Genomic DNA, 25,191 nt, shown 5'->3' on the forward strand with positions numbered 1-25,191 from the left:
TGCCCATTTTTCTGTTGAGTAGAATTATGCTCTAAAAGAAGAATATGCAGTCATAGTGTAAACTGTGTTCGTGATTTAGGGAAGGAAACTTATTTTATAATCAGTAAAACTGAAAAATTATTTCCATCCTAATGGCAAGCTAAATCTTCCTTAAAGAAAAATCTCTGAAGTCCTATCACTATCTAAAAAATGGGAGGGGGGAGGGAGTGGTGGGGAGGAAGGAGAAGGTACTAGATTAGCATTTTCTAGGTGCTAAGTATTTTCCTGCATTTCTCCAGGCAAGTTTGGCCTTGGAGCACAAAATGAAGAAGGACAAGGCAACAAAGAGTGTTGTCAAGGGAACGTGCTGGTCATAGCAAACACCCCTTTCAAACAACCTAAGAGACACCTACACATGAACATTACCAAATGGTCAGTATCGAAATCAGATTGATTATATTCTTTGCAGCCAAAGATGGAGCAAATGTATACAGCCAGCAAAAATAAGACCTGGACCTGAACGTGACTCAGATTATCACAGAAGAACTATACAACAAAGGTCTTAATGAAGATAATAACCACAACGGTCTGGTCACTCACCTAGAATCCAACATCCTGGGATGTGAAGTCAAGTGGGCCTTAGGGAGCATTACTACAAATGAGGCTAGTGAAGGTGCTGGAATTCAACCTGAACTATCTCAAATCCTAAAAGATGCTGCTGCTAAAGTGCTGCATTCAATAAGTCAACAAATTTGGAAAACTCAGCAGTGGCCACAGGACTGGAAAAGGTCAGTTTTCATTCCAACCTCAAAGGTCAGTGTTCAAAGTATGTACAAACTACCATACAACTGTGCTTATTTCGCATGCTAGTAAGGTTATACTTAAAATCCTTTCAGCTAGGCTTCAGCAAATGTGAACTGAGAACTTCCAGATGTACAAGCTGGGTTTAGAAAAGGAAGAGGAACCCCATCAAACTGACAACATACACCGGAACACAGAGAAAGCAAGGGAATTCCAGAAAAACATCTACTTTTGCTTCACTGACTATGCTAAAGCCTTTGCATGCAAGATTGCCAGGAGAATTATAAACCACCTCAGATATGCAGATGATACCATTCTACTGGAAGAAAGTAAAGAGAAACTAAAGATCCTGTTGATGAAGGTGAAAGAGGAGAGTGAAAAAGCTGGCCTAAAACTCAACATTCAAAAACTAAGATAATGGCATCCAGTCCCATCACTTCATGGCAAACAGATGGAGAAAAAGTGGAAGCAGTGACAGATTTTATTAGACTGCCACCCATTGATTTCTACCTTCAAAAATTTATCAATATTCTTCAGATATTTCCAGTTCCTTTAAATAGTATAATGAATTTAGTTAAATCTTAACATAATCTATTATTTTTACCCTTTTATCATTCTTTAGAAAGAATACTATTCATAGATTTACTGTCCCAAGTATAAGAAGTCTGGATATAAACAAATCAAAATTTATTCTACCTGACAGGAGTCTTTCAGGTCATCATCCAAATCTCCTCAATTTAATTCGAATTTTAGGGACTACTGCCAAGATCAACCCTCTCTGGCTAGTCATCTGTACTTCCTTTACTTTTTTCTTTTAATGAATAGTGTGTTGCTTTCTTTATCTGCTGTTTTTCATCTGTATAAGCACTCTTAAGTATGCAGAATATGAATTATAATAACTACAGAAATAATAACAATGGCTAATGTACCAAGTATTGCTCAAAGCTCTTTATATAATAACTCAATTCTCACAATTTCACTGGTTACTACTATCCCATTTGGAACTGTGAATGCAGAGTTTCAAAGAAAGCAAAGAGAGATAAGAAAGCCTTCCTAAGTGAACAATGAAAAGAAGTAGAGGAAAACAACAGACTGGGGAAGACTAGAGATCTCTTTAAGAAAATCAGAGATACCAAGGGAACATTTCCTGCAAAGATGGGCACAATAAAGCAGAGAAATGGTATGGACCTAATAAAAGCAGAAGATATTAAGAGGTGGCAAGAATATATAGAACTATACAAAAAAGATCTAATGACCCAGATAACCCTGATGATGTGATCACTCACCTAGAGCCAGACATCCTGGAGTGTGAAGTCTGGGCCTTAGGAAGCACCACTATCAACAAAGCTAGAGGAGGTGATGGAATTCCAGTTGAACTATTTCAACTGCAACTAAAAGATGCTGCTGCTAAAGTGCTACACTCAATATCCCAACAAACTGGAAAACTCAGCAATGACCACATGATCACAAAAGGTCACTTTTCATTCCAATCCCAAAGAACGGCAATGCCAAAGAATGTTCAAACTGCTGCATAACTGCACTCGTTTTACATGCCAGAAAGTTAATGCTCAAAATCCTTCAAGCTAGGCTTCAACAGTATGTGAACTGAGAAACTTCCAGATGTACAAGTCAGATTTAGAAGAGGCAGAGGAACTAGAGATCAAATTGCCAAAATTTGCTGGATCATAGAAAAAGCAAGAGAATTCAAGAGAAACATCTACTTCTGCTTCAATGACTACACTAAAGCCTTTGACTGTGTGGGTCACAACAAACTGCAAATTTCTTAAAGAGGTGGGAATTCCAGACCACCTTACCTGCCTTCTGAGAACTATCTGTCTGCAGGACAAGAGCAATAGTTAGAACTGGACATGGAACAATGGATTGGTTCCAAATTGGGAAAGGAGTACATCAAGGCTATATAACATCACCCTGATTATTTAACTTACATGCAGAGTACATTATGTGAAACATCTGGCTGGATGAAACACAAGCTGCAATCAAGATTGCTAGGAGAAATATCAATAACCTCAGATATGCAGATGACATCACCTTTATGGAAGAAAGTGAAGAGGAACTAAAGAGCCTCTTGATGAAGGTGAAAGACAAGAGTGCAAAAGCTGGCTTAAAATTCAACTTTCAAAAGACGAAGATCAAGGCATCCGGTCCCATCACTTCACGGCAAATAGATGGGAAAACAATGGAAACAGTGACAGACTTTATTTTCGTGGGCTCCAAAATTACTGAGGATGGTGACTGCAGCCATGAAATTAAAAGGCGTTTTCTCCTTAGAAGAAAAACTGCGACAAACCTGGAGAGTGTATTAAAAAGCAGAGACATTACTTTGCCAACAAAGGTCCATACAGTCAAAGCTATTGTTTTCCAGTAGTCATGTATGGATATGAGAATTGGACCATAAAGAAAGCTGAGCGGCGAAGAATTGATGCTTTTGAACTGTGGTGTTGGAGAAGACTCTTGTGAGTCCCTTGGAATGCAAGGTCAAACCAGTCAATCCTAAGGGAAATCAGTCCTGAATATTCATTGAAGCTGAATGCTGAAGCTTCAGTACTGTGGCCAGCTGATGCAAAGAGCCAACTCATCGGAAAAAGACTCTGATGCTGGGAAAGACTGACAGCAGGAGAAGAAGGGGACGACAGAGGACAAGATGGTTGGATGGCATCACAAACTCAATGGACATGAATCTGAGCAAGCTCTGGGAGATGGTGAAGGACAGGGAAGCCTGGCATGCTGCTTGCTGTCCATGGGGTAGCAAAGAGTCAGCCACGACTGAGTGACTAAACAACAAGAAATTATCCTATTTGGGCTTCCCAGGTGGCACTAGTGGTAAAGAATGTGCCTGCCAATATAGGAAACAGAAGATCCCTGAGAGAAGGGAATGGCTACCCACTCCAGTATTCTTTCCTGTAGAATCCCATGGACAGAGGAGCCTGGCAGGCTACCGTCCATAGAGTGGCAAAGAGTTGGACAGGACTGAAATGACATAGCACTCATGCATTATTCCATTTAATAGATGAGGAAACTGTGGCAAACACAAAAAGAGATTAAGTAACTTATCCCAGGTCACAGAGCTAGTAAATAAAAATGCTGGAATTAAAATCCGGGCAGTTTCTGGCTCATACACTTGAAATTTTTTCTTAATATTGCAAATATTCTTCCTTTCTGCAATTTTCCATTCAATTTGTTACTTCTGACATATAATTCATAATTTAAAATCCAAGATCTATCTAGTGACAGTTTCTTTTCTAATTTCTCTCACTGCTTCTAAGTTTAGAAAATCATCCTTTTGGAAATTTAATACTGAATGACTTCAGGCAAAAAGATTAACTACTTATGTGTCAAACAGGTGAGAAGGGTCTAAAAATTCTTTTTAAAATGGTTAATCAATTACCATATCAGTTACTGATTAACCCTCCTCATCTCTAATTTATCCTTAACACGACAACTCAGAGTGAAGCTCCATGGCTTAAAAAACATGGGTTTTGGAAACAGGAAGGTTAAAGTTTGAATCCAGATTCTATAACTTAAAACAGGCCATGTGTTATTTAACCATTCCAAGGCTCAGTTACTTTATTTGTAGATCAAAACAAAAAATCTTAGGCTTTAAATAACTATAGTATGAAAGTTGGTAGAATCTGATTATTAAATAAATGCTATTATACTATATTATTACATAAAAGGATCTATTTCTGGATTTTTAAAAATAGAACACCTATTGAATGCTTTTTAAATTTTGTTTATTTTGATTTTTATTTAAATTCATTTCATTTTGCCAAACTACATGGCTTGCGGGACCTCAGTTCCCTAACCAGAGATTGAACCCAGGTCATGGCCATGAAATCCCTGAATCCTAACCACGAGGCCACCAGGTCACTCCCCATTTCTGGATTTACTGTCTCATTAAAATATTATTTTACCCTTCTACCTGTACCATACTATCTTTATGATTGCAGCTTTGCTTTATTTTGCTAACCAGTCCTAAATCATTAATCCTTACTCAAATTTTTCATTCCTAAATTAATCCTTTCAGTTTAACTGTCAAGCTCCAAAAGAGTGTATTTATATTTTAACTGTCATTCAATTAAATTAATAGAGAATCAGTATCACTGCAATAGTCAAATTTAGCCTTCTAAGAAAACAGAATTATATCTTTTTCCTCCCTGTGTGCCATTCTTTCAGTATTTCAGAATTTACTAAGCAAATCAGTGTTTACCCTATTCAAAGTAATTGACATGACAACAGTGACAAACCTTGCTTGTTTACCTCCTCCAATTTAAACAGTAAAGAATATTTAGCTCAAACAATGCTAATGATTTACCTCTATTGGTGTTGTTTCAGGAATCTCTCTAAGAATCACAATGCAACGCTTATGACTTGGTCTCACTTTCTCACCCTTCTCATCAACTTGTACCATGGGAGAAGCTGAAATTAAAAAAAAATTTCATTCAAAAGTGAAAAACAGTGATATTATAATTCGATTAAAAAACTATTCATTTCAATTTCCAACTAAATGAATCAGCAGAGGCTAACATCTTAAAAAAATTAAGTGGCAGATTCAAAGATTACAGTTACGATAAAATACCTTGAGATTGATACGCAAAGAACACCGCCCAATGTAATTCACTGAATAAATATTCAGAGTACTTGCTCTGTCACTTGGCACAGAGCTGGAGTTGAAAAGAAGCCTTCATAGAGTATTCAGTAATTATTCCTCATAAGGTATTTCCCTATATACAATTACTAAATTCAAGTAAAATCAATGTACCCACACTAGCCAAACACTCTGGTAAGTGTAACAAGCTTTGACATGTGAAGAAATTCTTCTTCAAGTCTGAGAAGCACTTAAACCAAGAATTATATAGAAATCATTACAAACTTTCTGTGATTTTAACATATTTACTCTTACTTACTACTACAGAGACCCAGAAGCCATCTTTTTTTCTTCTTTTGCCTTCATCTAGATTTATTTTATGTCTTTGGTTAAATATTGAAAACCAACTAACAGGCTATTCTTTTAACAGTGGCATTCTTTAAATTCCAGAAAAATATTTAATGTCAATTGTTAATATTAGTTCTAGTCATTAACTATATTAAATTTTGTTGAAAATAAAATACAATCTTTATACCACTAAACGCAATGGTTATTGTAGGTAACTAATGAAGTTACTATTTACAGAGACTTTGCCCAGAAAACCTCCATTGCCCATTAGGTGAGACCTACTGATGCAGACCTCTGTCTATCTCTCTCCATCATTTAAAAAAGCCAATTTAAAAAACTTTCCAATTAAATCTTTGAAGTGTTGTCCCTTTGATGGATACTTTTAGTCCTAAAAAACAAACTGGTGGTGGTGGTTTAGTCGCTGTGTCTGACTCTTGGGACGCTATGGACTGTAGACCACCAGGCTCTTCTGTCCATGGGATTTTCCAGGCAAGAATACTGGAGTGGGCTGCCATTTCCTTTCCAGGCAGAAGCCATCTTTTAATGCTGCTTTTGAGTAATACTGAATAACGGTAGTGCCACAAGCCAAAACTTTTATTTGTAGTACTGTCAAAGGATAATATTCCACACCTCCCTGCACAGGCAAGTAGAGAGAATAAAAGCAGTTGTTAAGGAAGAAGGCTTCTTTATAAATCCTAGGTTTCAGCCCTTGGAGGTAGGAGATTCTGTCTCTTGGCCAATTCTTTAAATGTTGACAAGACTGGGTCATTTTAAGAAATTATCTTTCCAAGTGACCAGAGATTTAATAAATATAATTATTCCTCTGAGAATGGAAATCCCTCCTCCTATGTAAAACTATTATTGGACTTTCTGTATTTAACTTTTAAACATCGTAAACAAATTTCATATAAAAGTGAAGGTCTGTCTTTACTCAAGTAGTTAACAAAACCCATACAAGACAGGTTACCAAGAAATGCTGATGTAAGACACAATTACCACCAAAAATTCTTAAACCTCAATCTAAAAATATAAACTCTTTACCAAACTTTAGAGCAGCATTAGTTAAACTGCAGGTCGCAACTCTCTAACAGGCTGTGAAAACAAATTCAGAATAAAGGAAATGAACTCATTTCAAGCATTCAGTACTAATCTACATAATTAACATTTCAGTTTTGTGTATGCGGTGTGTATATTAGGTTGTGCCATGAAGCTTACTTCTTACTGTTGTTCAAGAAACACATTGCTTTAGAGGGTGGGGTAACAATACATAAAGTGTTTTAACAGCCAAAAAACCCTGAGGTTTAATTGCTTATACTTGAGTAAATGGGTATCAAGATGAACAACCAAGGTACAATGACCAACCAATGATATAGATATGTATCAGTCAATAAAAACAGAAAAATTATTAGCACAGAATAGCAAAAAATATAGAGTTAAAAACAATTTCCTATATGATCAGAAATCAGAAGAATATTTAATCTTTGATTTTAAAAGTAAAGTAAAAGGTATGATTTACATACATCTCAAAACTTCAAGAATTAGGTCAGGGTCTGTGGTCAGTTTTTTAATTTCTTCCATGTTAGCAACTGTCCAAATTGGGATGAACTGATCACTGTCCATTTGAGATATCAGGTAAAGATCCTTTGACAAATTTTCTCTGAAAGGAATAAGAGAAGTACAGTCTTATAAAACAAACAAACTTTAAAAAGCACCTAAAGAAAAGAGACACCTTATTTACTTTTATCATTATATCTAGGAAAACATTATGCTATCAGAAATAACAAGGTAAACTATGAAAATACATAATATGCAACAGATACATTTTAACAACTTCTGGCAAGTTTCTGGATCCCTAAATACAATAGTTTTGGGCCCAATAGTTTTGAACAAGTGAGTTTATCAAATTATACTGATATGGAAAAAGGTGTATCACAAAATATTACATACAGTTTTGTTCCATCATACTTTATCATAGAACATGTATATGGAGAATATAGTGTAAACCATGAGTTGGATCATGAGGGATTTTAAATTTTTTAATGTTTTTCATTTTTAATAGGTAATTTTACTTTTAAATTTAAATAATAAAGCTAAAATAACAAATTTAAATCATTTTAAATTAAGACAAAAGATTCTGTCTCACACATTTTTAAAAAAGGAAGACACTCTATCTTACACATAAAATCCTGTTTAACAACAAACTGAAGGAGAATCAAATTAATGTCTTATAATTTACATCAAACCTTTGAAACAGTATGGTTATAGATAGCTAGAAATCTTTGCTTAAAAATCGTCTTAATGACCACCCTATTTAAAACTAAAACTATCCAAGCAGTCCTGTTTCAACTCCTCCCTTGCTTACTCAGCTCTACTTTTATCCAACGCACTTATCATCCAACACACTTCTAAGCTGCTCATTACATTTGTTTTGTCTCCCCAGTCAGAATACAGGTTCCACAAAGTACCTTTGTCATTCAATATGGGTTACAAAGCCTTGTGCTATGCTTAATTGCTCAGTGGTGTCTTTGTGCCCCCATGAACTGGAGCCTGCCAGGCTCCTCTGTCTACGGGGATTCTCCAGGGCAGAATACTGGAGTGAGTAGCCTTTCCCTTCTCCAGGGGATCTTCCCAATCCAGGGATCGAACCCAGGTCTTTCACATTGCAGGCAAATTCTTTACCATCAGGGCCACCAGGGAAGCCCAAGAATACTGGAGTGGGTAGCCTATCCCTTCTCCAGGGGATCTTCCTGACCCACAAATTGAACTGGGGTCTCCTGCATTGCAGGCAGATTCTTTACCAGCTGAGCTAGCAAGGAAGCCCACTCTTTGCAATTGTATGGACTGCAGCCCACCAGGCTCCTCTGTCCAGGGGGATTCTCCAGCCAAGAATACTGGAGAGGGTTGGCATACCCTCCTCCAGGGGATCTTCCCAACCCAGGGATCGAACCTGTGTCTCTTATGTCTCCCACACTGGCATTCAGGATCTTTCATTACTAGCGACACCTGGGAAGACTTAGTGCCTGGCAAAGAGTAGGGTCAAGGCCTTTACATTCCAATTATACTAAAATTGGACTTCCCTGGTGGTACAGTGGATAAGAATCTGCTTGCCCATGCAGGGGGACATGGGTTTGAACCCTGGTTTGCAAAGATACCACATGCTGTGGAGCAACTAAGCCCATGCAACCACAACTACTAAGCCTGAGTGCTGTCACTACTAAAGCCTGTGCTCCCAGAGCCTGTGCTTCGCAACAAGAGAAGCCACCACAATGGCAAAGCCATGCACTGCAACGAAGAGTAGCCCCCACCTGCCACAACTAGAGAAAGTCCATGTGCAGCAACAAAGACACACACAAACCAAAATAATCAAATAAACATTAAAATTTTTATTAATAAATATATAAATAAAATCATTTTAATTTATTTACTATTTAATAAAATTAATAAATTAAAAAATTATACTAAAATAGAGTATTAATTACTTTAAGGTTATTACTGTCAACAAATAGTGGTTATTTGTCTTGGGGGGAAAAAGAATACAGAGGATAACAGTGACAAATTCACTTCAGCACAAAAGAAAGGACATTAGAACATACTGTCTTATTCCTTAAGAACCTGAAAACAAGACTACTGTAAACATGAATACAACTAAAAGACTGTAGTATAAATCGACTGAGACTTTCAGCAGGTCTATTCTTAAAAAACAGAATGGCATACCCTTAAAGAAACCGTACCTTGTCAGAAGTTAAGTCAAATTAATAGATATATATAACATCTAGGATTACGACTAATATCTAACATTGTTCAGTCACTCAGTGTCTGACTCTTTGCGACCCCATGAACTGCAGCACTCCAGGCTTCCCTGTCCTTCACTATCTCCCGGAATTTGCTCAAACTCATGGCCACTAAGTCAGTGATGCCATCCAACCATCTCATCCTCTGTCACCCCCTTCTCCTCTTGCCCTCAATCTTTCCCAGCATCAGCGTCTTTTCCAATGAGTCGGCTCTTCAGATCAGGTGGCCAAAGTATTGGAGCTTTAGCACCAGTCCTTCCAATCAATGTTCAGTGTTGATTTCCTTTAGGATAGACTGGTTTGATCTCCTTGCTGTCCAAGGGATTCTCAAGAGTCTTCTTCAGCACCAGTTTGAAAGCATCAATTCTTCGCTGCTCAGCCTTCTTTATGGTCCCACTCTCACATACGTACATGACTACTGGAAAACCCATAGCTTTTTAGGACCACTGTCAGCAAAGTGATACCTCTGCTTTTTTTTTTTTAATTTTTTATTAGTTGGAGGCTAATTACTTCACAACATTGCAGTGGGTTTTGTCATACATTGACATGAATCAGCCATTGAGTTACATGTATTCCCCATCCCGATCCCCCCTCCCACCTCCCTCTCCACCCGATTCCTCTGGGTCTTCCCAGTGCACCAGGCCCGAGCACTTGTCTCATGCATCCCACCTGGGCTGGTGATCTGTTTCACCATAGATAGTATACATGCTGTCCTTTTGAAATATCCCACCCTCACATTCTCCCACAGAGTTCAAAAGTCTGTTCTGTATTTCTGTGTCTCTTTTTCTGTTTTGCATATAGGGTTATCGTTACCATCTTTCTAAATTCCATATATATGCGTTAGTATGCTGTAATGTTCTTTCTTTCTGGCTTACTTCACTCTGTATAAGGGGCTCCAGTTTCATCCATCTCATTAGGACTGGTTCAAATGAATTCTTTTTAACGGCTGAGTAATATTCCGTGGTGTATATGTACCACAGCTTCCTTATCCATTCATCTGCTGATGGGCATCTAGGTTGCTTCCATGTCCTGGCTATTATAAACAGTGCTGCAATGAACATTGGGGTGCATGTGTCTCTTTCAGATCTGGTTTCCTCAGTGTGTATGCCCAGAAGTGGGATTGCTGGGTCATATGGCAGTCCTATTTCCAGTTTTTTAAGAAATCTCCACACTGTTTTCCATAGCGGCTGTACTAGCTTGCATTCCCACCAACAGTGTAAGAGGGTTCCCTTTTCTCCACACCCTCTCCAGCATTTATTGCTTGTAGACTTTTGGATAGCAGCCATCCTGACTGGCGTGTAATGGTACCTCATTGTGGTTTTGATTTGCATTTCTCTAATAATGAGTGATGTTGAGCATCTTTTCATGTGTTTGTTAGCCATCTGTATGTCTTCTTTGGAGAAATGTCTGTTTAGTTCTTTGGCCCATTTTTTGATTGGGTCATTTATTTTTCTGGAATTGAGCTGCAGGAGTTGCTTGTATATTTTTGAGATTAATCCTTTGTCTGTTTCTTCATTTGCTATTATTTTCTCCCAATCTGAGGGCTGTCTTTTCACCTTACTTATAGTTTCCTTTGTAGTGCAAAAGCTTTTAAGTTTCATTAGGTCCCATTTGTTTAGTTTTGCTTTTATTTCCAATATTCTGGGAGGTGGGTCATAGAGGATCTTGCTGTGATTTATGTCGGAGAGTGTTTTGCCTATGTTCTCCTCTAGGAGTTTTATAGTTTCTGGCCTTACATTTAGATCTTTAATCCATTTTGAGTTTATTTTTGTGTATGGTGTTAGAAAGTGTTCTAGTTTCATTCTTTTACAAGTGGTTGACCAGTTTTCCCAGCACCACTTGTTAAAGAGGTTGTCTTTTTTCCATTGTATATCCTTGCCTCCTTTGTCAAAGATAAGGTGTCCATAGGTTCGTGGATTTATCTCTGGGCTTTCTATTCTGTTCCATTGATCTATATTTCTGTCTTTGTGCCAGTACCATACTGTCTTGATGACTGTGGCTTTGTAGTAGAGTCTGAAGTCAGGCAGGTTGATTCCTCCAGTTCCATTCTTCTTTCTCAGGATTAGTTTGGCTATTCGAGGTTTTTTGTATTTCCATACAAATTGTGAAATTATTTGTTCTAGTTCTGTGAAAAATACCATTGGCAGCTTGATAGGGATTGCATTGAATCTATAGATTGCTTTGGGTAGAATAGCCATTTTGACAATATTGATTCTTCCAATCCATGAACACGGTATGTTTCTCCATCTGTTTGTGTCCTCTTTGATTTCTTTCATCAGTGTTTTATAGTTTTCTATGTATAGGTCTTTTGTTTCTTTAGGTAGATATACTCCTAAGTATTTTATTCTTTTTGTTGCAATGGTGAATGGTATTGTTTCCTTAATTTCTCTGTTTTTTCATTGTTAGTATATAGGAATGCAAGGGATTTCTGTGTGTTAATTTTATATCCTGCAACTTTACTATACTCATTGATTAGTTCTAGTAATTTTCTGGTAGAATCTTTAGGGTTTTCTATGTAGAGGATCATGTCATCTGCAAACAGTGAGAGTTTCACTTCTTCTTTTCCTATCTGGATTCCTTTTACTTCTTTTTCTGCTCTGATTGCTGTGGCCAAAACTTCCAACACTATGTTGAATAGTAGTGGTGAGAGTGGGCACCCTTGTCTTGTTCCTGATTTCAGGGGAAATGCTTTCAATTTTTCACCATTGAGGGTGATGCTTGCTGTGGGTTTGTCATATATAGCTTTTATTATGTTGAGGTATGTTCCTTCTATTCCTGCTTTCTGGAGAGTTTTAATCATAAATGAGTGTTGAATTTTGTCAAAGGCTTTCTCTGCATCTATTGAGATAATCATATGGTTTTTATCTTTCAATTTGTTAATGTGGTGTATTACATTGATTGATTTGCGGATATTAAAGAGTCCTTGCATTCCTGGGATAAAGCCCACTTGGTCGTGGTGTATGATACCTCTGCTTTTTAATACACTATCTGGATTTGTCACAGCTTTTCTTCCAAGGAGCGAGCATCTTCTAATTTTGTGGCTACAGTCACCGTCTGCATTGATTTTGGAGCCCAAGAAGATGAAATCTGACACTGTTTCCACTTTCCCCCCCATCTATTTGCCATGAAGAGATAGGACCTAATACCTAATATGCTCATGACTAAATCTAATACGTCTCAGTGGCAAGTTTGCTGAGCTACAAATCTCAAATGCCCAGCCAGTTTGAACTGTTTCATAGTTCTCAGTAGCATGTGGCAGATCATGATAAGCTACAGCTCATGCTGCAACAACTATAAAAGCTTGGACAGATTACCAAAAAGTCATGTTTTTGGTGATAAAGGAGAGCTATGGAAGCTACAAGGACAACATGAAATTCCAGGAAGATGATCTTTCTTTTCCGAGGGTATGTGCAGATCCTGGACCAGAAGGAAACTAGCAGATCTTTATCTCTGGCATTTGCACAGGGTTATGGTTAGGAGCCTCCAACACACACAGTTTTCCTCCATGTGACATTTATTGAGTTCAAAGGAGGAAGACAGGAGGCTGGGAGCCAGGCTGAAAAAGCAGAGTAGAATCTCTGTGGTCCTGTGGCAACCCCAGTGGAAGAAGGAACCTTGCATCAAACCTAAGACAGGTCTTCTTGATGAGACATCTGCCAGATTTTGAAGCTATACAGAGTAAGAGGCTAAAGAGCTCATCTCAAACTTCTGAACAACAGAACTAAATCTCCTTTGGTGTTTCAGGACTGAGCTAACAGAAAACTGTGTTTCCGAATCAAAAGCCTAAGAGGGTCATGCCAAAAGAACAGATAAATCAGAGGTAGATCAAGTTTATTTAAAATGGCTGCTCAGCCCTGACTCAGCTCAATTCCTGACTAGATTGAAGAAATCAATCTGCTCCTGCCAACCAAACGTTGTCTAGAGAGAGAAATTATGGCACTTGCAGCTTCTAGTTTCTTTTTATATGGTGTGGCCAGCATATGTAGTGTCCAAATTATAATCAAAATGCTTAAGACCTGAAAAAAGGCAGAAGCTATGGATAGAGAATTAAGAGGGAAAAAACTCAAGAAATATGGGCAAACAAATGATCCAGTTAGTAGGCAAAGATTTTAAAATAACTACCATAAGTATGTTACACAAAATGAATTGCCTCACAGGCACAAATGACTAGAGAAAAGCCACAGGTCTTTTATAAAACTAGGGCCTATACTAGACTACCAAGGCAAAGAATAAAAAGGAGAAGAAAAGGGAAATATTCAAGATGAAGAATCAATTAAGCTCAAGTCAATATGTATTATATATAAAGAAATAACAAGTCTAACAAAATCCAGGTTGCTAGCTTAAAAAATTGGTTTACTAGTCCTCCTCTGAAAAACAGAAGACATTACACTGCAAGCATATCCAACTTCTATCTCTTCTGGAAGGGTAAGTTCTATGTATTAAAATTTTATACTTCTAAGCTATAAATATACCTACATAATTCTGAATTCTTATCTGTAAATAAGACATCTTAAAATGGTTGCCTTTTCTAAGAAATAACTGGTAATATAAATTCTATACCCCTATAAATAAAGACAAAAAGAAAAATTTTATACTCATCTTTTCAAACAATCTTATAAGTCATCTTATTAAAAAACAACTCCATGATCAAATGTTGTAAGAGCAAACTACTACAACTATAATTAAGAGATAACTTAAGAACTCTAAAAATGAATATGATTATATGAAAAATATCCAAATGAAATTTCATTATTTTTCTACTGAGAATAGACCCTTTACATATCCAATTGGAGACTACATCTTTAAATCTAGTTAAGAAATATACTGAAGAATGATACTGATGCAAAAGTACTTGTGGTTTTACACTGTTGAACTTTGCCATTTGATATTGGAATACATTCTTAAATGTGGTTATGTTATACATCATTTTATTTTTTTTTTGTTATACATCATTTTAATGCACATTTCTCGCTTTATATTTTCTTGCTAATGACTTATTATTTGCTGTGTATTTTATATTTATTTTAGATTATGGAAACGATGTTAGACAAAATGCAAACTGGAGAGATTTTCTTGGGTTCAAAATGGGTTGTAAAGCAGTGGAGACAACTCGCAACATCAACAACCCATTTGGCCTAGGAATTGCCAATGAACGTACAGTGCAGCGGTGGTTCACGAAGTTTTGCAATGAAGAAGAGAGCCCTGAAGATGAGGAGGGCAATGGTCGGCCATCTGAAGTTGACAATGACTAACTGACAGCAATCATCGAAGCTGATCCTCTTACAACTACACAAGAAGTTGCCAAAGAACTCAACATCGACCATTTTACAGTTGTTCAGCACTTGAAGCAAATTGGAAAGGTGAAAAACCTCAGTAAGTGGGTGCCTCATGAGCTGACCAAAAATCAAAATAATCATCATTTTGAAGGGTCATCTTCTCTTACTATAGGCAACAATGAATCATTTCTTGATCAGACTGTGATGTGTGATGAAAAGTGGATTTTATATGACAACTGACGATCACCAGCTCAGTGGCTGGACCAAGAAGCAGCACCAAACTCGCACTAAATAAAAGTCATGACCACTGTTCCGTGGTCTGCTGCCAGTCTGACCCACTACAGCTTTCTGAACACTGGCGAAATCATTACATCTGAGAAATATGCTCAGTAAATCTGAGATGAACCAAAACTGCAAAACTCCTGCAGCCGGCACTAGTCAACAGAAAGGGCCCGATTCTTTTCCAAAACACCTGACTGCACATTGCACAACCAACCCTTAAAAAGTTGAATGAAAAAAAAAAAAAAAGAAAAAAAAAAGTTGAATGAAATGGGCTACAAAGTTTTGCCTCATCCACCATATTCACCTGATTCTCGCCAACCCACTACCACTTTTTCAAGCATCTAGACAACTTTTTGCAGGGAAAATGCTTCCACAACCAGCAGGAAGCAGAAAATGCTTTCCAAGAATTTGTCAAATCCTGAAGCACAAATTTTTACACTACAGGACTAAATAAACTTATTTCTCATTGGCAAAAATGTGTTGATTGTAATGGCTCCTATTTTGATTAATAAAGATCTGTTTGAGTCTTGTTATAATGATTTAAAATTCATGGTCTGAAACCACCAATTACATTTGTATCAGTCTAATATTTCATTGGTATTTTACATATATTAATCAAACAATTCAAAAGAGGTGAATGTCAATTAAAAAATGATAGTGTACCGTGAGAAACAGAATTCTAATTGTTTCTTTAAACACTCTTTTAGTTCTTCTGTAGAAATTGCTGAGTTGCTTTCTCCTGATGGTAGAAAACGAGAGAGAGAAAGTTAACACCTAATTACCACAGGTAGTAAACTCTACATATTGTTCTTTTAAGAATAAGCCACAAAGTATGCACAAATTAAAATCACCAGAAAACTGTTTTTTTACTTTTTTAGAATTCAGATACACATGGTCTAATAAATTCTTTCAATTTATCTGTTCCTGTTTGTTTAGACAGATTTCATGTCAGTTTTAAAACTACGTATTTTATCAAGCAATTAACGAATCATCAGTAATACTAAAAGCACCTGAATATCATTTTGTAAAACACAGTCGTCAATACTTATTCCTTTAATGAAAACTCAAAGAATTAAAGTAACAGTAATCTAAATTTGAAGACAGGAACTACACAAAGTGGGGTATATGTATATGGCTCCACATTTGTATTACTGGTAGTAAACCTGATGTTAGTCACACTCCTTAAATTTCTCTCTCTCAGTAGACTTGTGGTACCCAAGGTGTATGTGTGTGGCGAGGGGAGATGGATTGGGAGTTTGGGGTTAGTAGATGCAAACCATTATATAAAGAATGGATAAACAAGGTCCCACTGTACAGCACAGGGAACTATATTCAATATTCTCTGATAAAACATAATGGAAAAGAATATAAAAAAGAACATATACGTATGTATGTATTTTGCTGTACAGCAGAAATTAGTAACATGGTAAATCAACTATACTTTAAGAAAAAAAAACCTACTTCTATCTTTTTATACTCTTTTCATTGCTTAATTTTAGAGCACTATATCTTCCTAGGAATATTTAAAGCACTCAAATGTCCAAAGGATTGGACCAATTCTCTAACAGCCCTCTATACTTTCTATTTAAACCCAGAACATGATTTTTCAGACTAAAGCCTGGAAAACCATCAGTTCTTATTAGATTCTTACAAAAAACACCACCTGCTAAAATCATATGATGTGTCCTCTTCTTTAAAAGCACTAATGATTAACTAGGCTAATTTCCTTTAAATACACAGATAATAGGATATATGTATACATACATTTTGTGCATGATTTTACCACTACTTTGTCTTATATGCAAGACTCAAAATGTCATTAGACATTAATTTCATTAAAAATAAAAAGCATTCTATTTCTATGTAGTACATGCAACCCTTCTAATACAAAATTCATCCACCAAAATGCTTAAGCTTCCAATGTCATTATAGCAAACCTTTAAAAATACAACTGGTTGCCACTTCACTTAAACCAACTCTATGTTCAAAATGTAGCCAGTGGTTACGTATTTTACAACATGAGGGAGTAAAACCTAATCAACCTTTCTTTTTATTTATTTATTTTTTCAACCTTTCATTATTATATGGAACTACCATCCCATTTCACTTGAGGAATTAACTTTCAAGCTGGCTGACCTGAAAAATCTAATGCAGGTATTTATAACAAACTAAGGACAAAGGTTTATAGACCTTGACTAATGTTCAGTTCAGTTCAGTCACTCAGTCATGTCCGACTCTTTGCAACTCCATGGACTGCAGCACACGACACTTCCCTATCACCAACACCCGGAGCCTCCTCAAACTCATGTCCACTGAGTCGGTGATGCCATCCAACCATCTCATCCTCTGTCGTCCCCTTCTCCTCCTGCCTTCAGTCTTTCCCAGCACCAGGGTCTTTTCAAATGAGTCAGTTCTTCACATCAGGTGGCAAAAGTATTGGAGTTTCAGCTTCAGCATCAGTCCTTCCAATCAATAGGACTGATTTCCTTCAGGATGAACTTGTTGGATCTCCTTGCTGTTCAAGGGACTCTCAAGAGTCTTCTCCAACACCACAGTTCAAAAGCATCAATTCTTTGGTGCTCAGCTTTGTTTATAATCCCAACTCTCACATACATACATGACTACTGGAAAAACCATGGCTTTGACTAGACAGATCTTTTTTGACAAAGTAATGTCTCTACTTTTTAATATGCTGTCTAGGTTGGTCATAACTTTTCTTCCAAGGAGCAAACGTCTTTTAATTTCATGGCTGCAGTCACCATCTGCAGTGATTCTGAAGCCCAAAAAGATAGTCTGTCACTGCTTCCCCATCTATTTGCCATGTAGTGACGGGACCGGATGCCATGATCTTAGTTTTCTGAATGTTCAGCTTTAAGCCAGCTTTTTCACTCTCCTCTTTCACTTTCATCAAGAGGCTCTTTAGTTCTTCTTCACTTTCTGCCATAAGGGTGGTGTCATCTGCATATCTGAGGTGATTGATATTTCTCCCAGCAATCTTGATTCCAGCTTGTGCTTCATCCAGTCCAGCATTTCTCATGATGTACTCTGCATATAAGTTAAATAAGCAGGGTGACAATATACAGCCTTGACGTACTCCTTTCCCTATTTGGAACCAGTCTGTTGTTCCATGTCCAGTTCTAACTGTTGCTTCTTGACCTGCATACAGATTTTCAGGAGGCAGGTAAGGTGGTCTGGTATTCCCATCTCTTGATGAATTTTCTACAGTTTGCTGTGATCCACACAGGGCTTTGGCATAGTCAATAAAGCAGAAGTATATGTTTTTCTTAACCCTCTTGCTTTTTTGATGATCCAACAGATGTTGGCAATTTGATCTCTGGTTCCTCTGCCTTTTCTAAATCCAGCTTGAACATTTGGAAGTTCACGGTTCATGTACTGTTGAAGTCTGGCTTGGAGAATTTTGAGCATTACTTTGCTAACGTGTGAGATGAGTGCAACTGTGGGATAGTTTGAGCATTCTTTGGCATTGCCTTTCTTTGGGATTGGAATAAAAACTGACCTTTTCCAGTCCTGTGGCAACTGCTGAGTTTTCCAAATTTGCTGACTAATGTTAGCAAATCGGTAAAGGAAATCAGTCTTGAATATTAATTGGAAGGACTGATGCTGAAGTTGAAGCTCTAATACTTTGTCCACTTGATGTGAAGAACTGACTCATTTGAAAAGACCCTGATGCTGGGAAAGACTGAAGGCAGGAGAAGAGGACAACAGAGGATGAGATGGTTGGACGGCATACTGACTCAATGGACATGAGTTTGAGCAGGCTCTAGGAGTTAGTGATAGACAGGGAAGCCTGGTGTGCTGCAGTTCATGGGGTCGCAAAGAGTCGGACATGACTGAGCACCTGAACTGAATGTAAGTAACTAAGCAGTGATAGAAATGCCTACTCCCTATTTCACTTATTTTCCAAAGAAACTGGAAATTAGAAAAATGAAGTTAGGTAATCAGGGTCTGTGGTCTATTTTTAGTTTCCTTTAAATTTCATCCATTTTAAATCCAAGCAACTACTAACCTATGCCAACAAATGAATGTGGAGGAAAAAAAAACCATTATCTCACAAGCTGAACTACAACAGAATTATGATTTAATACAACCCTTTTCTCAAAATTAATCCCATACACATACACAAACAACAACACATATATAATCTCAAAATTAATACCATTTAAAATGCATTTCCCCTTGACATAAGTTATGGGAAAATTGACAGAGCTTGCGCTGACAAATTCCGTCAAGTCCCACTAATAGACCAAGAAACCTGGACTCGAAAGACTGTAATTTAGGTCTCTTTTAACTATGTTGACTGTTTTTTCCTTTTATCGTTAACTTCACACTATCTTTTAATAAGATCTTTAAAAATATTTTTAAAATTACAATATTCATGTGTGACCATTTTATTGATAAAAATCACGTAATATTCTATTAATATAAACTTCTTTTGAAATAATAAAATAGACTGATCAATGCTACCATTTACTAGAACAATGATAAAGCAAAAACTGGAAGGGGGAAAAGACTAGAACACTGCATTCTCATTTTACCAATAAAATTATAAAGTTTACCAGAAACATCATATATTTGATAATTCAGATCTTCTGGCCCCAAAATCATTCCATCAGTTGATTCTTCAATGCCTGTAGTATTTCTTGGGGTTTCACAAGATGAATACATTACTTCATATTCCTTACACATATCATCTGCAAGTTCTCTATTACCTGTATTAAAGAAAACATACTGAAAGTAAATCGTAATTCTTTAAAATCCTATCTTTAGGTACTCTGGGCAATTGTCTTCTATAACAAGATTTCAAAGAATTCTATCAACTGGGAAAATGTCCATATGGTTTTAAATAAGAACTGTCTTTGACAGGACATAAGCTTGACCATTAGAAATAAGCTAAAATGATTAACAACAGGGGCTTTCCTGGTGGTCCAGTGGTTAATACTCTGCTCTCCCAATGCAGGGGGCTAAGGTTCAATCCCTGGTCAGGGAACTAGATCCCACATGCTGAAACTAAAGATCCCATATGTGGCAACAAAGACCCTGTGCAGCACCCCCCCAAAAAAAAGGATTAAAAATAGCTTAAGGACTTCCCTGGTGGTCCAGTGGTTAAGAATCTGCCTGCTAATGCAGGGAACATGGGTTCGATCCCTGGTCCAGAAAGATCCCACTCGCCTTATCTACTGAAACCTGCACACTCTAGAGCCCACAGGCAGCCAAACAAATAAATAAATTTTAAAAAATAGCCCAAACTTACACAGTACTATCTATGTATATGACAGCTTCACACACATTATTTACTTAATACTCAGAAAATTCAATGGCAAACTATTATTGCCAATGTTTTACAGATGAAGGCAACAGGCATGGAAACGTTAAATCATCTGCCCAAGATCAAACAGTGAGTAAACAGCACTGTCAATGACGGTAGATCACAACTAACTTACAAATACCATATTATACATGGGTTAAATACTGAGCCCAAAGACACAGCTGCTCTCTGAAATTAGTGACAATCTACTCATACTGGATATAAATAAGAATGGTATGCAAATTACATGTTAAACATTTATAAATATATCTTATCAAATAATCAAAGGATGTACCCCAAAGTTCTGTAAACTGGTTGGTCAAATGTTTAACCAAACCGTGATGCATTCTGATGAAATATTTAGGACTTACCCTCAGGAAGAGATCCTGATGTAGCTGCTGTTTCATGCCAAGAGCTTTCAGTTCCATGAGCTACTGGCGTAGCGTCAGTATTTCCCGGAGGTATTTCTTGCCATACTTTGGCATTAGGATTTAAACCAGTTCCTTTAGATGTCACCTGCTAAATAATCATAGGATTCATTTGTAAATTTTAAAAGTTAGTGCATTAAAATTACAAATTTAGATTAAATAAACAATATTTTAAAGTTTTGAGCTCAACTTGAACTATAAACCTTTTAAGCAGATGAACTTGAAATGTTTATACGTAAAATTTAGCTACCTATACAATAAAAACATCTCCATAAAATACTATTAATATAGACATACTGCTTTACCCCAACCTACTTGCAAATATTATAGTTAAAACTATGCACATTATCTTGGCCATTTGCATTATCAAGAGCAATTTTTCAGAGTAAATTTTTATTGCCATCTAACTTGTGACAGAGACCTTCAAGTCTGAATGATTCTATAAGTGGAAACTTTTTTCCAAGTCAAACCCAGCATTTTGCCTTACATTAGAATGCACTATTCCATCTGTCCTTAAAGTGTATATTCTTAATGTCTAAAACAATTATTTAACATATTACCATCTAAAGTGATCATTTGCATACATCACCTAATCTCTATCACACACACAGAGCAGAAAATGGGCGAGGGATGACACAGAAGAGTATTCAAGAGGTAGAAGGAAAGGAAGCAGAACACACATATATATTTCTCTCATCACATTCAATCAAACAACAGGGTTGATCCTTTTCAAGTACACTAATGATCCTCTCCATAGAGTTCACTCCTTTTCCATAAAATTACTTCTGTCTTCTCAACTGTAGGCCCCTCTCCTGGATGACAAGTACCAGAAGGTACAGCAAGGAAGCTTTATGACCTGCAGATACCAGGGATTTGATTTTCATTAAAGAATAATTGGCACACACTGAGCCATTTATCAGGACATTGTCATAAATTCTGTCTACTTAAGAGTTCTTACAACTGACCTTGACTCATGGAGTTTAGGGAGAGGCAGGAAAAAGCCTTTAAGTATCACCAACACCAAAATACAGCCAAACAAAGCAGAACTCTGGATAGGAAGAATTGAAGAGCCTCAGAGAGAGCTGCTGAGAAGACTCAGCTTCTGACAGGCCTAACTGCACTTCCTGTAATTATGTACCATGAAATTCCCCTGTACCCTTGAACCTAATAAACTGATTTTTCACTTTGAGTGAGTTTCCATACTTTGCAACTAACATGGCTAACATAACTTGAATGTATGAACCAATGAAACATTGTTTAATTATACTCCACAGCTTGCATGGATCTTTGGATTCCTTTCACATAATCAACTGAAATCCAATCTGGAAAAAAGGAGAATACCCAGACAAAATGCCCTTTTTCATGTCAAGGTTCATTTGTATCTTGGGAACAGGGCTGGGCCTTGAAATGGTGGTGTTAGTGGACATTATTTTACTACTGACACTGTTTAGAACTGTATATAAACATCTGGCTTTTAGTCAACTTTATTATTTTAAAATTCTCTACAGACAATACACCCCCTTCCTGCATTCACCAGGGCAGTGGCCTCTCACCACTTGGCCTTTGGAGCAGAGGGGACTGAATGTGATTTGGGAATTTTAAGTATAGCTTAATTTCTGACTGATGGCAGAAAAGAACTGTGAAGAGTTTGTGACAGCTACCCTTCCTGCCATGGGAATAACATTTAATTTTGTGTTAAGCATTTTGACAGAAGAAAATTTATTTATTAATACATACTAACCCTCTCTCCTTTTACTCAATTCTGAAAATACCAATTATGTCCCTACCCTCCAAAATGGCAAATAATAAAGACTATGGTTCTCAGAAAAATCAAACTCCTAAATCTTGATAAATACAATAAAAGAGTAAAAAATTCATTTCATGAGTAAAACCTGTACATGAAAAACATAGAGAAGCCATGTATCTACTAGAAATACCCTTAACTAATAGAAGGGCTGTGGCTTTAGTAAAGCAAAATAGGTAACAACTATAGATAACTACATGCAAAAGTTGAGGCTCTATAATCACATATTCAAAACCCAGCTTTAACATTAACAATTGTTAAAGGTATGTGGGGATTATTAAAGGATAATATTAAAGGATAATTATTAAAGGATAGTTGTTAAAGGATTGTGGGGATATTTCTTAACTCAATTTTCTCAACTATAAATTGAGGTAAGAATTCCTTATTTTAGAGACTTCCCTGGTGGTCCAATGGTTAAGAATCCACCATGCAATGCAGTGAACGGGGGTTCAATCCCTGATGGGGAAACTGGGATCCCACATGTCTTGGGGCAACTAAGCCTCGGGCCACAACTTGAGAGCCCACAAGCCACAACTAGAGAGTCTGAGTGCTGCAGTGAAAGATCTTGCATGACGCAGCTAAGACCCAATGCAGCCAAACAAACAAAGAGGTCCAAGGGGACTGCTTAAAAAAAAAAAAAAAAGAATTCCTTATTTTAAAAAGTAAATATTAACAATGAAAAGCAATTGACACGTATAAATACTCCATATTCTTTTTTACAAAACATGTTGATTTTGAATAAAAGTTATTTGGCTGTCTCACCCTCAAAAGAATACTATGCAAACACTAATGCATTAATCAAAATAACTGTGAGGTATGGTCAAAGTTAACTATTTACATAAATGTAAACTATTACATTTACATAAATGTAAACTATTATGTCATAGAAAATTAGCTTTAAAGCAGCAAATACAAATCACAAGGAGAATGGTTGGCTACAGAATAACGCAAAACTGCAACAACAACAACAACCTGAAAATAAAGACTAGGAAAATAAAAGTAAAAAAACCTCACAAATGCACACAAATAGGAAAATAAGTACCATTTTATGCTTATTAGATTAGCACTTAAAAATAATTCTTACCTTGGCATAAAATTTTCAAACTCATTATTTTACTGAAGACTATAAAACGGTGCAACTTAGCTTCCCACATTCTAGTATTATTTATAAGAATAATAATTTATAAGAGCCAAGAAATGGAAATAACTCAAAGTCAAACAAAGGAGCAAAACAGGAAATTAAAACACACTCACTAGATAGAGTTACACAACCACTGAAAGTTATAAAGAGGGAATCCCCTGGCAGTCTAATGGTCAGGACTTGGCATGTTTCGTTCACTGCCAGGGCCCAGGTTCAATCCTTGGTCAGGGAACTGACATCCCCCAAGCCATGTGGAGTGGTCAACCCACCCCCACCCAGAGCTTCCCTGGTGGTTCAGTGGTAAAGAATCTGCCTGCCAATGACGAAGACACAGGTCTGACCCCTGATCTGGGAAGATCCCACGCTGAGGAGCAACTAAGCCCGAGCGCCATGACTACTGAGCCTGTGCTCTCGAGCACGGGAGCTGCAACGACTGAGTCCACAAGCCCTGAAGCCAGTGCTCTGCAACAAGACAAGCACTGCAATGCAAAGCCGGGGCACTGCAACTAGAGACTAGCTCCCTCTTACCACAACTAAAGTCTGTGCGGCAATGAAAACTCAAGAACAGCCAAAAATAAATAAAATAAGTAATAAATAAATAACAAAGAAACACCTCAACAAAGCTGTAAAGATACACTACCACATTTATTAAATCTAAAGGGGGGTATTAATACATCACAAAAAAATTGCTATCAATTAAACCATGCCACGCCAAATATTGTACTGATGAATTATGAAAAATATAAAAATGGAAAGTGATTTCACACAATGGAATAGAAAAAACATCACCACAATAACAAAAGCAAACATGTTAAGCAATTCTCTGGGCTTGGAGCTATACCAAACACATCTATGAACTCACTGACTTCTTAAGACAATCCGTAAGTACTAATATTTCCCTCTTACATGTTATCCTATTATATGAGAAATAACATATCCAACTAAAGAGATACAGAGATTAAGTATGGAGTCTGTATTAACCTACAATGATCACAACTCACAGATTATTACAATTGTAAAAAATCACATAAACATGTGAACATGGGCTAGGAGGAAACATGATCTGCTACAATAACTAGATCAGGGCTATTTTTCCTCTACAAAGCATTTCATTAATATATCATTCATGGGATTTCTCTGGTGGTTAAGGCTCTGTGCTCCTAGTGAAGGGGTCTGAGTTCAGTCCCTGGTTGGGGAGCTAGATTCTACATGCCACAACTAAAGACCCCACATGCTGCAATGAGAATCAAAGATCCCAAGTGCCTCAACTAAGACCTGGAGCAAATAAATAATAATTTTTTTTAAAAAAATCAAAGCATTCATTAAAATGCTGCCTTGTTGATGTTTGACAGCAAACAACAAAATTCTGTAAAGCAATTATCCTTCAATTAATTAAAAAGTAATTTAAA

The 25,191-nt window shown here is 36.9% G+C and overlaps 2 protein-coding genes across 5 annotated transcripts in view; both read right to left on the bottom strand.

The window, feature by feature from the left end:
* The window catches only part of LOC122682197 (tubulin alpha-1C chain-like), a 1,110,822-nt gene that overhangs the window by 45,921 nt on the left and 1,039,710 nt on the right, over window positions 1-25,191 (bottom strand). The window lies entirely within an intron of this gene.
* The window catches only part of LARP4 (La ribonucleoprotein 4), a 69,288-nt gene that overhangs the window by 27,472 nt on the left and 16,625 nt on the right, over window positions 1-25,191 (bottom strand). For 3 of the 4 annotated variants that reach the window (XM_043884852.1, XM_043884833.1, XM_043884858.1), the window contains 5 exons: window positions 20,781-20,928; window positions 19,661-19,813; window positions 15,747-15,822; window positions 7,255-7,391; window positions 5,114-5,217 (listed from right to left, as the gene is read on the bottom strand). In XM_043884852.1, coding sequence (XP_043740787.1) covers window positions 5,114-5,217; window positions 7,255-7,391; window positions 15,747-15,822; window positions 19,661-19,813; window positions 20,781-20,928 — 618 coding nt within the window. The remainder of the gene's footprint in view (window positions 1-5,113; window positions 5,218-7,254; window positions 7,392-15,746; window positions 15,823-19,660; window positions 19,814-20,780; window positions 20,929-25,191) is intronic. The other variant, XM_043884843.1, reaches the window with a different exon arrangement.

The sequence above is a fragment of the Cervus elaphus genome, chromosome 3 (genome assembly GCF_910594005.1).
Source record: "Cervus elaphus chromosome 3, mCerEla1.1, whole genome shotgun sequence".
NCBI lineage: Eukaryota > Metazoa > Chordata > Mammalia > Artiodactyla > Cervidae > Cervus > Cervus elaphus.